Source organism: Bos grunniens, chromosome 16, assembly GCF_055505025.1.
Source record: "Bos grunniens cultivar Pamir isolate PY7600 chromosome 16, Bosgru_T2T1.0, whole genome shotgun sequence".
Taxonomy (NCBI): Eukaryota; Metazoa; Chordata; class Mammalia; order Artiodactyla; family Bovidae; genus Bos; species Bos grunniens.
In genome coordinates, this window is record NC_141180.1 from 41860602 (window position 1) to 41878798 (window position 18197).

An 18197-nucleotide genomic window follows, 5' to 3' on the forward strand; every position below is an offset into this window, starting at 1 on the left:
AGAAATGTTCCTGGAACATGCTCATTTTTATTACTAATTTGTGCTTTCTGGCCATTCTTAAACATCTTTACTTCCACTACAACTTTTTACAGTGAGTCTGGCATGTAGCTGCCACTCAGTAAATGTGAGTAAACCAATACCAGAGACTTCAGACTGCTAAGACTCTGACACACGAGGTCATGGGGCCAGATATATTCACTCCCTCTGGGGGAACAGAATAGACAGCTTGGGCTATGAGAAAAGTTGTTAGAATGGGTCGAACTTATGGTTGCAGGGGGACGGCTGAGGGAAGGGTTAGGAAGTCTGGGATGGATAGGTACCCACTGCTATATTTAAAATGGATAACCAACAAGGACCTACTGTATGGCACAGGGAACTCTACTCCATGTTATGTGGCAGCCTAGAGGGGAGGCAAGTTTACAGGAGAATGGGTACCTGTATGTATATGGCTGAGTCCCTTTGCTGTCCACCTGAAACTATTACAGCATTGTTAACTGGCTATGCTCCAATGTAAAATAAAAAGTTTAATAAAACATTGAAAAAAATAGAGGAGTGTGTTACCAGATTTTTAAAACGTAGGAGCATGTCAGCAGTAGTTTCATCTCCAGGAAGACAAAGTAGATGTTCTCTTAAAGCTGTCTCATATCTATAGAGAGGCTACCCTATTTATAGTCTTTTGGCACAAAATGCTCTACTGTCTATCTCACTTGAGATGGTTCCTATAGGACCAAGAGAGGGAAAAAGCAAAGCAAACCAGTAATCACGTGTGATGTCTCCAGTCCTAAGGAGCTTGGGACACACTTGTTAAGGCATCACGCCTGCTGGAGCTCCAGCAGGAAACCTACTCAAGGACGCGGCACAGGAAGCAAAGGCCATCAACCCAAGCAGTACCGAAGAGGACAGCACAGCAAAGACTTTTTTATTCTCCCAGACCTTCAGGCAACCTCACGAGCAGGAGGGCACACGTAGATGAGTATGAAACTAAGAAAAATACGAGGCTTAATACACATTGTATTTCTTCTGGTCTCTGGCAGGCCAGCAACCTGAGGTCAGTCTGGCAGGAAGCTGAGAGGACGGCCTGGTCCAGACACTCACACGATCTTCACAGTGTTGAGCATGTCGGACAGGACATACGTGTCATCCCAGCCCTTTCCGGGCTTCCTCAGGGTCTGCTCCAAGGCCCGGGCCATTTCCAGGAGCTCTGGTGTATCGAGTTTGCACTCAGAGTGCAGCTGACAGAACAGGATCTCGTTGACTTCACCCTCGATTCGCCGGACGTACAGGAGGGGGAACACAGCCTTGAGCCCGGCCAGCACTGAGTCCTTTAGCCCCAGGTCTCGGCACACAAGGTTGAGGATAAAGACACCTGCAGGGTGAGAAAGGAGAATGACCTTGGTTCAGGGAACACAGGAGACAAGGTTCTGCTCTGAGGAATACCACCATTCCTGATCCCGGGAGGCAGGTGGAGCAAGGGACACATCCATGGCAGCAGTGACTGTGCCGAGAACACACAGCATATGGAGGAAGAGAGTTAGGGGATGCGTGAACCATAAGGCTTCACGCTCATTTCTTGCTCTCTTGTGCTGCTAACAAATATGACCATTCTCTATGCCTCTGTTTCACAAAGGACAGTTTCAACTCTGTATGCAATCCAAATCAAAACACCTGGGAGGTAGTGAACATACGGATTAACAGCTCCAGCTTTTAAATCATAAGGACCTGGGTTGGAGCCCTAAGTCTAATCGTGAGTCACTTTGACAAGTCTCTACTTCAGTTTCCTAATCTGAAAACAGGCGGCTCTGAAGATGAAAAAGCAGACTGCCCAGTCCAGGACATGTGGGGTTGCTAGCATCACATGCTGGCAGGGATGTGAACTGCTATTAATACAACTGCATTGTGACACTGTGTGATTGCATCTACAAACTGAATAAATGCATAATTTGTGATCCAACAATTACAACCCCACATCTATGCCCAACAGACCTGCACACACACTTCACCAAAAGGCATCTACCAGAATGTTAATGGCATTTCAGTTCAATTCAGTTCAGTCGCTCAGTCGTGTCCGACTCTTTGCGACCCCATGAATCGCAGCACACCAGGCCTCCCTGTCCATCACCAACTGCAGGAGTTCACTCAGACTCACATCCATCGAGTCAGTGATGCCATCCAGCCATCTCATCCTCTGTCGTCCCCTTCTCCTCCTGCCCCCAATCCCACATCTATGCCCAACAGACCTGCAAACACACTTCACCAAAAGGCATCTACCAGAATGTTAATGGCAGTACTTCCTATTAAATCCTCAAAAAAGAAAAAACCCCAATGCCAACAGCCAAAGGGATAAATTAATCGTGGTAGTCACCCAGCGATACACCAGAGCAATAAAAAGGAATGATGTCATCACAACACCATGAGTGAACCTCACAAACATCATGTTGAGTGGAATAAAAGCAAGAACATTCCATATGGACAAAACTAAGCTGTGCTGATAGAAGTGAGGGTGGTGGGCTTCCCTGGTGGCTCAGTGGATTAAGAATCTGCCTGCCAATGCAAGGGACATGGGTTTGATCCCTGGTCCGTGAAGATCCCACACGCTGTGGAGCAACTAAGCCCATGCGTCACAACTATTGAGCCTGTGCTCTAGAGCCCGTGCTCTACAACACGAGAAGCCACCAGATTGAGAAGCCCATGCATCACAAAAAAGAGCAGCCCCCATTCTCTGCAACTAGAGAAAGCCCAAGCGCAGCAACAAAGACCCAGCGCAGCCAAAAACAGATAAATAAAATTATTAAAAAAGAAGTGCAGCTGGTGGTTATCCTTGAGAGGAGGACAAGTTACTTAAAGGAGCTAAGAGGACTTGTAGGGGTGCTGGTAAATGGGTATGTTCAATATGGGGAAACCAATCAAGCTACACACTTACGTGCATTTTTCATTAAAAAAAAATCTTCCTAAAGGGCCTGTCCCTTCTCCCTCACCACCTTCTGTTCTTCATACCTTCAGGAGTCAAGATGCTTTTGACCTTCTGCAGGAAAAGCTGGGCCACAAATGCTGGGGGTGGACAGCTCATTCCCAGGGTTGGGTCCTTACTGTCCACATCGAACATTATGACGTCGTAGTGAGGCCGTGCTGGGAAAGAGAAGCAGACAAGTCTCTGTTTTTTGCTGGATAAAATAATACCATTCACATTCCTCCACATTTCCTCTGCGATCTGTGGTTGGCATAGGTGGCTAAGTCAACAGGAATGACATGGAGGATGTGGCGCCTAAGGGCACCAAAGTCACTGTCCAAAGCAGTTACGTCATCAGGGCTCTGCTGGGAGTGCCCACGTCTAAGACAGCATCATCATCTCATCTGCCTCTACATTTTAAAGCCCCTCCACAGACACACATTTCTGGGGTCCACTCCAGCAGGATCATTACTCAGAGTCCATCTATACCAGTGATTTTCAACCCTGGCAGGACACTAGAGCCAAATGGGAAAATTCTAAGTACTCAGAGAACCTGGGCTCCACTCCTGAACAACGGAGTTAAAAACTCCTGGGGTGGAGAAGAACAGATGGGACAGAAAGTGAGAAGCCTCTGGTACTTTTCTTAAGCTCCTCAGGTGATTCAAAATAGAGAGATGAGAACCACTAATTTAGACAAAGCAGCTGCCTCTGCCTGTAAGGGCTGACCCAGCACATGGTATCTTTAACTTAACTCTGGAGAAAAATGTTCTCAAATTAAAGTCAGCAAATCTTTTCTAGTTACTTAAACAATTACTGGCTCTAAGGAATTTGTTCAATGGGTGAGAAAGAACTGATGATGAATCTGATCCACTCCTTAATAGAATGTTAGTTTTTTCAAGGGGTAGGCCTACAATATGAACAACTGGTTTTTAGCAAACTGAGACAGTGCTAATGATTATTCAATAATCAGTATATATTTACTTAGGACTACAGCATGCCCATCACTGTTCATAGCACAGATTTAATTTTGGTTTTTCAAGAGCAGAACACGTTGGCTCATCAAAGTTCAAGGACAACCATGGCCCCCACCTGTGGCACTGAGTCCTCCAACAACCTGAAAGGTTGTTGTTAGAGACAAAGGCCAGGGCTGTTCAGATCTGGTTTAGAGGTCCTAACAACAGCAGCACATCCTGGACTGAGTACCTACCACATGCCTGGCACTCTTTTAAGTGCTTTCACATGTATTAGCTATCCTGGGTCTGGGCCCCCACCTTGGCATCAGCCACAGAGAGCAAAGCTGGGAAACTCTGATAGAGTTCAGCTCACTTTGCAATTAAGGCAGCATTTGTCTATCTTCTCTATACTTCAGAGAAGGCAGTGGCACCCTACTCCACCCCACTCTTGCCTGGAAATTCCCATGGATGGTGGAGCCTGGTAGGCTGCAGTCCACGGGGTCGCCAAGAGTTGGACACGACTGAGCCACCTCACTTTCACTTTTCACTTTCATGCACTGGAGAAGGAAATGGCAACCCACTCCAGTGTTCTTGCCTGGAGAATCCCAGGGACGGGGGAGCCTGGTGGGCTGCCGTCTCTGGGGTCGCATAGAGTCGGACACGACTGAAGGGACTTAGCAGCAGCAGCAGCACCAAAATACTTAACCCAGGCATCCCGTTTTGCCACACCCTTCCTAGAAAATGCTCTAACCCAGTGAGAACCAGAGCAACTATTACAGAAGAGCAGACTAGGAAGGGTAGGTGGCCTGGACTCCCCAGGTTCAGGCAGGACTGAACCAACCTAACTTCTCCTTAAGAGGCTCACACTCTGCAAAACATCAGTCACCAGGAGCCTATACATTAAGTTTCAGAAGCATCAGCAGAGCTTTTAGAACATATTAACATGCCTTTTGTCCAAGTCTGGGATACAAATTATTAGAGAAAAATGGAGCCTTAATCCCAGCAGCAGCAGGGCTATTAGAATTCCCATCAACACCTGCATCAGGGTTTAACCTCAGCACTGTTGACATTTGGATCAGATTATTCTTTATTATCAGCAGCCATCCTGTGCATTATAGGATGTTTAGCAGCATCCTTGGTGTCCACCCACTATTAGGCCAGAAGCACCCCTACCTAATGGTAGGCTGTGCTTTTACAACCAAAAAATGCCTGCCGACATTGCCAAACACCCCTGGGTTAGAACCACTCATCTACATGAATGAGGTTTTACTCCATTTCTGGCTTCACCTTGAGCTGAAAGATTTACAGAACACATCTCCCAACACCCCCCCCCCCAACATTTCTTCCCCTTTACCTCACTCAGCTCCAGACACTGACTTTCTTGGGATGATGAGGTGGTGGCAAGGTCACAGGGTCAGAAGAGATTCAGAAGAGGAGCCTGCTGATTTTTTTTAGCACAATGAGGGCAGGAAACAGTCTGTTTTACTTGTTGCCACAGCCTAACCCCTAACAGCACTGAGATTATGATAGATACTCTATATTTACTGAATAAATATGTCAACAAATGAGGGAACAAATGAACAAGTGAAAGAATGGGATGATGCTCATATCTCTTAGAGATGAATTCTACAGGCCCTTGCAGACCTGACAACCTTGGATCAATCTTTCCTCAACACCCCTCCAAATTCTCCAACAGCAGTACCTTCTTCTTCTGCCAGGCAGGTTATAAAGTCCAGGCCATCTGCGATGTGGACCTTCATCCGGTCGCTCTGGGAAAAGCCAAACCACTGGGTAGCCACTTCCAACATAGAGGGGTCGATCTCCACAGCATGGATGCAGGACTTTGGGAAATGATCGTGGATAAAGAGAGGGAGGCTGCCCCCGCCCAGGCCTACCACCAACAGTGCCAGTGGGGTCTCTGTAATAAAGAATAAAAGCATTATGTTACCATCTGCTCACTGTAAAGTTCTGCACCAGCCTTAGAGAGGACAAAAGAGACAGTCGGATTGTTCGCTCTGGCCAGAAGATACAAGATTTAGAGACTTGGCCTCCCTTGTCTCTTTCTAGAAATTCAGGAGTCAATTTAATATATGTAAACTCAACCCTGGCCTCATGATCCTTCCTTTACTAGTTCCAGAAGAGCAATCAGTATGTTATTATTATGGTTCCTTAAACATCGCAAAGCCCTCAGCTGACTTTACAGCAATAATCCCCACCATCAGCATCATTAAACCCCTCTAGGAAACAGGAGGGACAATGGGCAACATCTTGTCCATGATCACAGGGCGTGTAGATGTGATACCCTCTGCCCAGCTTCCAACTCAAAGGCCACAGCTGCCTTTAATAAGACACATCCAACACGTGAAGTACCCAAGTTCCAGAAGTCACAGGAAAACAAAGGCCCAAATCCTACACTCAAGTTCAGAGAAATAGGGGATGAAAGAAGATATGAAACAAGAAAGAATCACCAAAAAGAGAGAAACCCTGAGGATTAAATGTAACAACTGAGAATCCAGTGACATACATCAGCACCAAGATAGACCACAAGTATAGGGTATTTCAACAGGACATACTCAGAGACTTCAAGGGGAAGACAGCTACAAGAGTGGACAGAAATAAGTATTTTTGCTCCTGTGGTTAGATCCTAACCTATTATCAGCGATAAGGCTATGACTGTACTACCTATACTACGGATTTTTTTAAAAGCAGAAATTTAAGAAAGAATTACATCAGGCACTCAAAGAATACATCACTGAAAAGCCAGAAATTTTCCTAAAGTACACAGGTATTTCTCTGGAGATGTGATTTTTAAATGTTCCACCTGGTTACAGGGTATATGGATATGCAAAAATTCATCAAGCTGAACAACTTAAGATCCGTTCACTTTATAGATTTCACTGAAGACATTTCATACATTAATTTTTAAAACTGTAGTTAATTTTACACTAATTTTTAAATAAATGAATAGAAGAAAAAATTTAGATATCAGCACATATGTCTGTTTCAAGATTACAATTTGAATTTGTGGGAAAAGTTACTTGGATGTTCATAAATGATGCAGAAGACAGTTGGGAATAAGAAACACATGAATATATGCACATCTGTTGATCTGTAATCATGGTTCTTAAGCTGCAAGGCAGCCAACTCTGATGACATCTGTAATCTTACACATTTCCTACTGTGGAAGGCTGTGGCGACTTCCTCACCTAGAAGCAGCTCTGGGTTTTTCAGCAGCGCAAGGCCGGCGATCATGGCTTTGTGGTGTTCGCAGCACAGGTAACTCTTATCAATGGACTGCCCCTGAGCTGCAGGGAGGTCCTCTGGGGTATCAGGAGGCCGATGCTTCTTCCTGTCCTTTTTCCGTTTCTTCTGGGCTAGATCAGAGACAGAGACGAATGAGCTTGTGTGAGGTATGCCACTCCTTGGAAAGTAAGGCACGCGAGCAGCAGTGTGCTGCAGCTGGCTGGCTGAGACTCGGGAACCAGTGGTGAAATATGCAGGCATTCTGTGAACAGGCTGACATGCTGGTAGCTTGAAATCTGTCCGTGGTGGCCATTTTTATGCACAGAAATTAGCGAACAGTACAATTCGTGGCTTTTTTTCCCCAAAGAGTTGGTGGTCCAACATTTAACACATGCCAGGGTGTCAGAAAAGGGAAGTGGCAAAGAAAACACCCAAAAACTGAGAACACTGGGATACTTGAGTGAGGGGAGCTAATACTTCTTTAGGGAACATAAAGCTGCTCATAGGAGAGGAGTTTATTCATGAGTTTTTTTAAGCAGAAAAGAACATAAAGTTACTAATTACTGCCTCTGTGCCAATTATTGCACCAGGACTCTTACTCCTGTAGCTTTTATAACCCTCTTATTCCAATTCTCAGCAGATAGAAAATCTGGCAGTGCAGCTAGGATTTGAATATGGGACCGCCTGTCTCCAACACTTACCATCTTTCAACTGCATCGCACAGATGGTAATGCACACCACCCCAGTGGACAAGGACACTACAAATGTTCACAGAAGGGGGAAAATCCTACAAAAGGTCCCTTTACATTTCCTCTCCCTACTCTCTCAACTGAACCAGGACAGAGTGAACAGCTGGTTTTGCTGTTTTCCTAGGGACCAGCTGCACTCCACAGCAGCGCAGCGATGTGTGAGGGGCAGCCTGATTTAACATAACAATCAGAAAAGTTAAATTACTTTTTAACACATTCTCCTTCTTCTCACCAATACCCCCGTAGGAAAATCACTCCCATGAGAATTAAGTGACTAGAATCTTGACAACAATGAGGGGGAAAAAACTTGAAACCCAAATTGGAGGGGAATATCTTCTTTGAAGCAATTTTACTCATTTTTTTGGTGAGATGAAGCTGAACCAACCTGCACCTCAAGTGACCCAACGACAGCTCAGGAACCCAGCAAACACAGGTGCACTTGACCAGGGGACACCCCTCAAGAGAAAACCGTCCTGCAGAGAGTCACCTGACCCTGAGCTCTGGGCAAACCCAGGACCTCATGAGGTTCTGAACTCTCTCTTTTCATTCTCCTTCCAGATGGCCTTGCCAACACGACAGCATGGTCATCAGGCAAAGGAACTTCCAAGAATCAGAAAAGCCAATTTCAAATTCCAAGCCTGAGTCTCTGGGCCTCAAAAGGGAAGTTATACTGGAGAGGTGGAAGGGAGGAACGTTCACCTCTACTCTATACATCTGATTTGTGAACTGATTACAATAAGCAAGTATTGCTTTTGAAGTACAAATATATACACCGGGGAAAACAGCAGGTGAAACAATCGATTGCTTTCCCCCTTAGTGGGTGTTTCTGAGCAGCACCTGGGAGATCACTTAAAAGGGATCCTAGAGAACATGGTCTGGATCTACCCTGTCCAAGCCTGTAACCCTGGCTACCTGTGTCTATTTACATTTAAATATAAGTTCATTGGAAATAAATAAGATTAAAGATGTAGCTCTTTAATAGTCATACCAGCCATGTTCCTAATGCTCAGCATCCACACTGGACAGCTCACTGGGTATTAAATATTTCCTTCACTGCAGAAAGTTCTACTGGACAGCACTGGACTAGGTGACGTCCAGGGCACCCACCAACTCTACAATCCTCTAAACCAGGTGCTAGGAGGTGGCTGTAAGGAGGAGAGCAGGCCTACTGAATTAATATACAGACGCATATTGAGCAACTTATAAAATAGGTGGTCTCTGAACTCCAGGCATTAAGGCGATGATCACATTTATTTGGTAAACTACCACACCCCACTCCTTATCATTTTAGAACTAGGCTTTGCTCAAGAGGAGAATATCGACCCCTTTCTGTTCACCACTCACACTCTAACAGCCCAGAAGATAAGAGGATGACCCACGGAGCCATGTGCCTCTGGTCTGTCCTACAACTCCGCTAAGCTCGCAAGTCTTTCTGGCCACCCCACGTTGTCCATATCGCATCCTCAGGGACACCGCCACCACGTCCACGACGCCTCACCTCTGTGAGACACATCCTGCAGCAGCCTGGCTTCTGACTGCACCACGTTCCTGTTGCTGAGGAAGATGAGCCGCCGGAAGTAGCGCTTGTCATCTCCCTGCACGTCCTCGATGACGTAGTCGCCGCTCAAGGGGCTGCAGGCTTGGTGCTGAATGATCCGGACCCCAATGTCCCCACCCACAGACAGGAAGGGCACCTGAAGGAACAGCAGAGCTGTCGTCGAAATGCCAGCTCCATTGAGAAAGATGAGAAAGTCTAATCCCTTGCCTTTGTGTCTCTGTGAGGAATCCCCACACCAAGGTCTTGTGTAGCAATGACTCCAAAGATTCGCCACTCTGTCAAAGTACTTTTCTGGGGCATTTGACTAGATCTCAAAAAGCTTAATCCATCTTTTTGAAAACCAACTGAATAAAAATTCCCCAAACCATTACTGAAATGCAGTTGGTTCTCCACAAGAAAAACAGGAGTTTCTCAAGAGTAATTTCTAAAAGGACTTTAAACAGTCCAAGACAATGAAAGTGAGAAGCAACCCTGAAGAAGGACCAGAACCATGAGAGAAGGAATGTGAGCTGGGATAAAGGTGCCAAAATCCACGGGCAAAGCAACCTTTCCAAATCTGGAGAAATTTCTCCCTTCCCCCAGTGATTCTCATCTTTTTCCTGCATTTTACTAAACAGGAAAAAAAGAAAATGAGGAAAAAAATACATTCCCCCCTAAACTTTTCCATTCCTTTCCCAATCTTCACACTTAATTCTTTTTAAAGACTTACAGGAATATTTAATCATCATGAGGGACTCCAAACTTTGAGAGAAAATTCACAAAAGAACCTTCCCACAAGCTCTGGGTCTCTCTAATGACACTAACCCCAGTCCTCAGAAAGCATCACAGACTTACTAATCTGTAAGCACAAAGTCAGCCTTGTGGGCAGAACCACAGGCTGAGAACCCAGGAGACTGGCTTCTCTTCTTTCCAGGTCTGTTACTATAGCACCAAGACTCCAGGTAGGTTGTCTTTCCCATCTATCAAGAAGGACAAACTTTTTCTATAAAGTCCTTGCAGTAAAGTCAATCACCCTGTCTTATGACCAGGATAGCACAAGACAGACAGTGTCAACTGATAATACCATATCACCATTTTGGCAAAAACCTTCAGTTCCCTTCCTAGAGAAACATCAAACCCACGGAGTTAATATTCTGAAAATTAAGGTGAGCTCTTTTGGCCCTTTCCCATTCTACCTCACACAATGACGGTTCTAAGGAGGAAAATGGCCAAGGAAATCCTGTGCAAAGTGCATTAGGAGAAGAACTGTCTGAGTAATCCACAGTGTGAGGAGCTGGAGGTAGAGACTTCCTTCGTGCTGTCCGAGAGGCCCTGCAGACAGATGCTACTATGGGTCTCAATAAAGGCAATCACTCACCTTCCACTCACTGCCTGGGACATAATTTCTACCCACTTAGCTCTTAGCTGCCGATATGCCCTCTGGGAACAGTCTAGGGTCACAGACCCTAGTCCTAGCTTCTTCCAAGACAACCTCTGCCTTCCTGACTCTTAATACGACTTCTCCAGAGACCCTGAAAGCTGCTCCCCAAGCCTTCTTACCTGCAGCTGGGCGGGCATCCCGGCCGGGGCCAGCTCCATGACTCTGGCTGACAGCTCGGCCTGGATGCTGTCCATGCCTTCATACTGCTGACCTCGGTGAAGGGCCACTGTGATCAGCCTCCTGAAGCCTGCACTGGCTGCCAGCTGCTTCCGGCCCTCCTCCATGCCAAACAGCCACTCTGTCTCCCGACCCTGGGGGACTGGAAAGAGGCATTTCTTGACAGGGAGTCCTGGGTTCAAGCCCACAATCAACATGCCCCACGTGGCAGAGAGCCAGGCCATCCCTTCCAACTGTGACCTACTGAGGGGCTATCAATTCCCTAGTGCACAAGGCCCACTGCCAGCAGACCTATGGCAGGACCCATGGGAAAAAAGTGTGGGTGTGTAAGAGGAGGGAGGCAAGTACCAAGTGTAAGAAAAATAGTAATAATGCTAACATTTCTTACATGCCAGGCATGATTCCAAACAGTTTACAAACAGAAACTAATCAAATCTTCACAAAAGCCCAAGATGCAGGAAGCATTATTACTATTTCCGTTTTATAAACGAGAAAATTAAGACGCAGAAGTTACTGTATTTGCCCAAGTTCACGCAGCTAGTAACTGGCTAAGCTAGGACTCAAACCCAGGCAGTCCAGCCCCAGAATCCATGCTCACATCCACTACACTATTTGTTCCCACAGGTGGACAGTCAGGATAAGGGAATACTTGGAAAAATGGATTCCATGTTGGGAAACCAATTACCAGCATGACGTATCAACACTTCACATTTGTCTAGAATATTCTACTTTTGAAAGCATTTCCTCTTACTATCTCTGTTGATCATTACTAAAGTGAACCTGGTATCATTTACCCCTTTCAATAAAAACACTAACATTTGTAAAACCTATCACGTGCCAGGCACTATTCTAAGACCTTTTATGCTTTTCACAACTACAGAAGACAGTTATGACCTCACTTTATAGAGGAGAAAACTGAGGCACAGAAAGAACACTAACTCATCCAGTAGCATCCCAAAGGGACTGAGCCAGGAATGGAAACCAGTCTGGTCCCAGAGCTGCCTTTTTCAGCAGCTACTCTGTCCTATTTGCAAAAACTCAGCAGAGAAACACAGAGACTTCTCCAGGTCATGCTGCTCACAGGCTACAAGGTTCCTTGCTTCTATTACTCTGTTACAAAGTAACATCTCTACAACAGCTTGACCTGCCTAAATTTATCTGTATTACTTCTCCCTACTCCAGGCCAACCCCATTCTCACACTTCATCAGGCCTTTGCCATGGAAGATGGGAAGACATAAACCTCAGATTCAAGCAGGCAGCTCCCCCTTCCTTATGCCGTGGCCAGTCTAACCTCTCAAAGTACAACCCCCTTGCAAGATCAAGCCAGCCAAGGCATACCCATCCACCAAATCCCCAGATTCAGCCCCGGTAAGCCAGCCCCCTTCAGGAAAGAGAGGGAGCAATCCCAACTCACTGATGAAAATGGCAAAATGATTGTCCCGCGATGGTTTCACAGTGGGGCTGTCCACCACGTGGAGGGTGTAGCGTGGCTCCCCCGTGTCCCCATTGCACAAGTCCAGGGACACACTCCCCAGCCCGGCCTTGCGGTACAGCTGGCTGCACAGCCAGGCATATTGCTGCCGCTCCCGCACCGCCTCGGCCAGCCGCTCAGCACTCTCCAGCCGCACAGGCTTGCCCTGCTCCTGAGCACACAGCTCAAAGATCTGAAGGGCAGAGCCAGTGACCGGCCTGAACTTGGTCATGATGAAGGCAAAGACAGGCAGGGAGAACCGAGGCTCTGCTTCCAACAGCTGGTCCTGGCTGCTGGCCACCTGGTGCACCCTCACCATCCACCCCTCCCGAGAGAAGTGACCCACTGCTTTCTTCAGGACGTGAGCCTGAGCCAGGGAGATGCAGAGGTAGCGACCGCCCACCTGCAGGACACGGCCAACCTCAGCCAGCATCCTGTCCACCTGCTGCAGGGTCTTCTCCTCCTCATCTGTCAGGACAGCGTCCAGGGTGCCCTTGTCCAACACCACCTGGAACGAGGCGTCGGGGAACTCCATCTGTGTCATGTCCATCTTCAAGAAGCTCATCCTGGGCCGTCGGCTGGCATTGCGCTCCTTCATTTGCTTGATGACGACCTCGCTAATGTCAATATTCACTATATCCTGATAGCCCACATCATACAGCTGCTCACTTAGCTCTGAGTTACCACACCCAACCACTAGCACCTAGGGAGAAAAACAAAAACAAAAAAAAACAAGATGGAGGTGATCAAGGCAAAGGAATGAGAACACCATTACAGAGTTGATTCTAGGCTCTATCGGAATTCACTAGTAACAAATCAGATTTAGCCATAACAATGCAAGTTACACAGAAGCCGACTAACCAGGGTTGTTCTTTTCTCTGAATCAAACATTTACTACTCAAGAATTGATAGAAAGTCACAGAATCCAAATTCAGTAGTTACAACTGAAATCTCCTATTTGTTTTACAGTTGAAAATGTAACTTACAAAACAGAAAGAGACTCACAGACTTAGAGAAGGTACTTATGGTTGCAAAGAGGAAGGATAGGGGCAAGGAATAATTTGAGAGTTTGCAATGAACATGTATACACTGCTATATTTAAAATGGATAACCAACAAGAAACTACTGTATAGCACATGGAACTCTTCTCAATGTTGTGTGGCAGCCTGGATGACAGGGGAGTTTGGAAAATGGATAATGTATATGTATGGCTGAGTCCTCTTTGCTATTTACCTGAAACTACTGCAAAACTGTTACTCGCCTAGGTGGCAAGAATACACAGAAGAACTATACAAAAAAGATCTTCATGACTCAGATAACTACGATAGTGTGATCACTCACCTAGAGCCAGACATCCTGGAATGTGAAGTCAAGTAGGCCTTAGGAAGCATCACTATGAACAAAGCTAGTGGAGGTGATGGAATTTCAGCTGAGCTATTTCAAATCCTAAAGGATGATGCTGTGAAAGTGCTGCACTCAATATGCCAGCAAATTTGGAAAACTAAGTAGTGGCCACAGGACTGGAAAAAGTCAGTTTTCATTCCAATCCCAAACAAGGGCAATGCCAAAGAATGTTCAGACTACCACACAATTGCACTCATCTCACACGCTAGTAAAGTAATGCTCAAAATCCTCCAAGCCAAGCTTCAACAGCACATGAACCGTGAACTTCCAGATGATCAAGCTGGATTTAGAAAAAACAGAGGAACCAGAGATCAAATTCCCAATATCCATTGGATCATAGAAAAAATCAAGAGCATTCCAGAAAACATCTACTTGGGTCTTATTGACTACACCAAAGCCTTTGACAGTGTAGATCACAACAAACTATGGAAAATTCTTTAAGAGATTGGAATACTAGATCATCTTACCTACCTCGTGAGAAATCTGTATGCAGGTCAAGAAGCAACAGTTAGAACCAACATGGAACAACAGACTGGTTCCAAATTGGGAAAGGAGTACGTCAAAGTTGTATATTATCACCCTGCTTATTTAACTTCTATGCAGAGTACATCATGAGAAATGCCGGGCTGAATGAAGTACAAGCTGGAATCAAGATTGCCAAGAGAAATATCAATAACCTCAGATATGCAGATAACACCACCCTTATGGCAGAAAGTGAAGAGGAACTGAAGAGCCTCTTGATAAAAGTGAAAGAAGAGAGTGAAAAAGTTTGCTTAAAACTCAACATTCAGAAAACCAAGATCATGGCATCCAGTCCCATCACTTCATGGTAAATAGATGGGGAAACAATGGAGAGAGTGACAAACTTTATTTTGGGCTCCAAAATCACTGCAGATGATGACCGCAGCCATGAAATTAAAAGACGCTTGCTCCTTGGAAAAAAAGCTATGACCAACCTAGACAGCACATTAAAAAGCAGAGACATTACTTTACCAACAAAGGTCTGTCTAGTCAAAGCCATAGAGGCCACGGCACCCCACTCCAGTACTCTTGCCTGGAAAATCCCATGGATGGAGGAGCCTGGTGGGCTGCAGTCCATGGGGTTGCTAAGAGTCAGACACAACTGAGCGACTTCACTTTCACTTTTCAATTTCACACATTGGAGAAGGAAATGGCAGCCCACTCCAGTGTTCTTGCCTGGAGAATCCCAGGGACTGGGGGGAGCCTGGTGGGCTGCCGTGTCTATGGGGTCGCTAAGAGTCGGACACGACTGAAGCGACTTAGCAGCAGCAGCAGTCAAAGCTATGGTTTTTCCAGTTAATCATGTATGGATGTGATAGTTGGACTATAAAGAAAGCTGAGCGCCAAAGAATTGATGCTTTTGAACTGTGGTGTTGGAGAAGACTCTTGAGAGTCCCTTGGACTGCAAGGAGATCAAACCAGTCAATCCTAAAGGAAATCAAGTCCCGAATATTCATTGGAAGGATTGATGCTGAAGCTGAAACTCCAATACTTTGGCCACCTGATGTGAAGAAATGACTCACTGGAAGTGAAGAAATGACTCATTGGAAAAGACCCTGATGCTGGGAAACATTGAAGGCAGGAGAAGGGGACAACAGAGGATGAAATGGTTGGATGGCATCACCGACTTGATGAACATGAATTTGAACAAGCTCTGAGAGTTGGTGATGAACAGGGAAGCCTGGCATGCTGCAGTCCTAGGGGTTGCAAAAAGTTGGATACAACTGAGTGACTGAACTGAATTGAACTGAACCCCAATACAAAAAGTTAAAAAAAAAAAAACTGGGTCTGGCATAATCCTATTCCACTCATGCCTTGGGTTCCAGCTCATGATATTCTGCTATTTCCTGAAGCGAAACTTAAAACACAAATTGTTGCCTCCGTCTCTACTGAACAATCTCCCATTGATCCTTCAAAATTCTGCCCCATCTCTGGAAAAGCATGGTACTGTGACAATTGCATAAGCGTTTAAGCTAGGTAGGCCTAAGTCTAAATCCCCACATGAGCATTTACTACATTTATGATCTTGGGCAAGAAACTGCCTCTCAGAGCCTCAGTTTCTGCATCTGTAGAATTCTTGTACTATCCACTCACATTGAAATGTATTCTGAGAACTCAATGACTGCACACACACACACACACACACACACACACACACACGCAGCCCCCAGCATAAAGTCTGGCTCTTAAGACTTTCTTCCTTGAATGTTCGTTTTCTACCCTCTTCCTTCCCTACTTCCAGTACAACCCCATTTCTGTCCAACCTATTACTGTACTTATCACTTCGGGAATGTGCCCAGGGTTTATATATCAACGCATTTGCCGCTAAAGGGATGAGCACAGCGCCTTAAAGTGTGGGCTCACAACAACTGTTTGATAACAGATTAATTTATCAGTAAAGCCACGGATTCTACCAGTTCTCACAAGAACTATTTGGTAACAGATTAATTTATCAGTAAAGCCACGGATTCTACCAGTTCCCCGGGCATTCACAGTGACAGAAAAGCACATTTTCTTCACTAGGAGGAGCTTCCTAGGTTCCACTACTTAGTAAGTCATTCTTCCTGTGAGGTTACTAATTCAAGAATGATCTGGGGGTGGAAGCTGTTATCTGAAAACCGTAGAAGGATATTTTGTAATTACCTTTTAGCCGGAATGTTGCATGAACTCCTGAAAATACCGGCCCAGTTAGGGCCCCCACGCCGGTCACGGTCTACCAAATGCAGGATTTCTGTTTTCAGTTCCTACTTTCCAGAGTACACACCGGGCTGCCAGGCCGCGCTTACCTTTTCCCTGGGCTTGATGTATTTGTGCAGCACCCCGCACAGTTCCAGGTAGGTTCCATACCACTCGAAAGCTTTCTTTCCTCGCTGCTGGAAGAACTTCTCCCAATAGTCAACGGAGCCAAACTCCTTCGAGCTTTTAGGTAAGAGATTCATATTCCCACTACCCGAGCTTAGTCTTCAAGACTCCTGCTCCCTGTGTGGTACCATCAGAGGGGCTTTCCCACACGTTGGCCCTGGGACACCGCTGCGGGAATTCTTTCCACGGACAAACAGCCTCATTTATTTGTTTCCAACTCCAAATCCAAAGCGATGATCCTTACACGCTCACCGCACCCGCGAGACACTGACCCTAAGAAACGTTCATCCCTTGATCCACGCCCAGTGCCCCGACCCACGTGGGGAGCCCCTCACACTTTTTCAGAGTTCGGTTTCAGAACCGGCTATCATATCCGGGTACGAGGCTTCGCGATTGGTCGGTTGCTCAGACCATCCAAGCAGCTCATTGGTCAGTGATTTTCGTTCCTGACACCTAAGTGGCTACAACGACCTCGCCTCACACCCGCGACTCCGTCGCTGGCTCCTCGCGTTTATTTACGTGAGCCGGAACGGGGCGGGGCCGCGGGCCGGAGGCGGGGCGGAAGCCGGGCTGTCCCAGTGAGCTCGCCACGGGGGCAGCCTTCTCAGCTCTGGACGCTCCAGCCTTGGGAGAGACCTCCGCCCAAGCTCGGTGCTCCTGACCTCGGTGTTTCGTCTCTGAACTCTCTTTCTAATCAACAGCCATCCAAGGGCTGAGCGCCGCTGTCAGGTTCACACTGGAGGAGGGGACCTCCGAAAGGAAAAACCTGTAGATTAGAAGGAAGGGGCCTGTGCCGATTCACCAGGTCTATTTCCCAAGAATTTGCATTTCTAACCAGTTCCCTGGTGTTACCAATGATGTGATACCCAGGGACCACACTTTGAGAACTGCTGTTAAGAGATAAGGTAAAATGGATGTTTCCAACTCCACAATTTTAAGAGACTATCTAAAAGCCCTCTACTAGAACCTGAAAAAACATGTATTTTCATGTACCACTTGCTGAGTGCACATTATTTCCTCTCTACTTAAGGTGGAAGGAGGCTTGTCTTAGGTAAGCCTCAGAGGCTTCAGCTACGGCAGCATGCAGGGTTCCTAAGGGGTGTGACATCTGTTCTTTCAAAAAGCGCTTATTGAGAGCAGAGGACACTGTGCTTGAATTGTTCCCCAATACCAAAGTGACAAAACAACATAGCCTCTGCCTTCTCCCCTCAAGTATTGATTCAACATTTTAAGGGTGTAAATATGCGTCCATCACTGTGGTGAAAGCTAAGGATGCAGTAGTAAGGAAGACAACAGTATGGAAGAACACATCAAACAGTTATAAAAAAGAATCTGTAATGAGGATCTGAGAATAAGTGCTGTGAAGGAGAAGTATAAGCGTCCACGAAAGT

The 18197-nt window shown here is 46.1% G+C and overlaps 1 protein-coding gene across 4 annotated transcripts; it reads right to left on the bottom strand.

The window, feature by feature from the left end:
• Window positions 1-888: 888 nt before the first annotated feature.
• On the bottom strand, window positions 889-17181 carry METTL13 (methyltransferase 13, eEF1A N-terminus and K55). Of its 4 annotated transcripts, none has more exons than XM_086344655.1 (8): window positions 16731-17181; window positions 12923-13222; window positions 10990-11189; window positions 9391-9586; window positions 7107-7274; window positions 5603-5818; window positions 2995-3126; window positions 889-1366 (listed from the first exon to the last, which is right to left on the bottom strand). In XM_086344655.1, exons 3-8 carry the CDS (start codon window positions 11152-11154, stop codon window positions 1092-1094), a joined length of 1152 nt encoding a protein of 383 aa, XP_086200781.1. In that variant the 5' UTR covers window positions 11155-11189; window positions 12923-13222; window positions 16731-17181; the 3' UTR covers window positions 889-1091. The 4 variants fall into 4 exon arrangements, with proteins under 4 accessions (XP_086200781.1, XP_086200778.1, XP_086200782.1 ...); XM_086344652.1 differs by having other exon boundaries at window positions 12463-13222; XM_086344656.1 differs by having other exon boundaries at window positions 16588-17181.
• Window positions 17182-18197: the final 1016 nt, after the last annotated feature.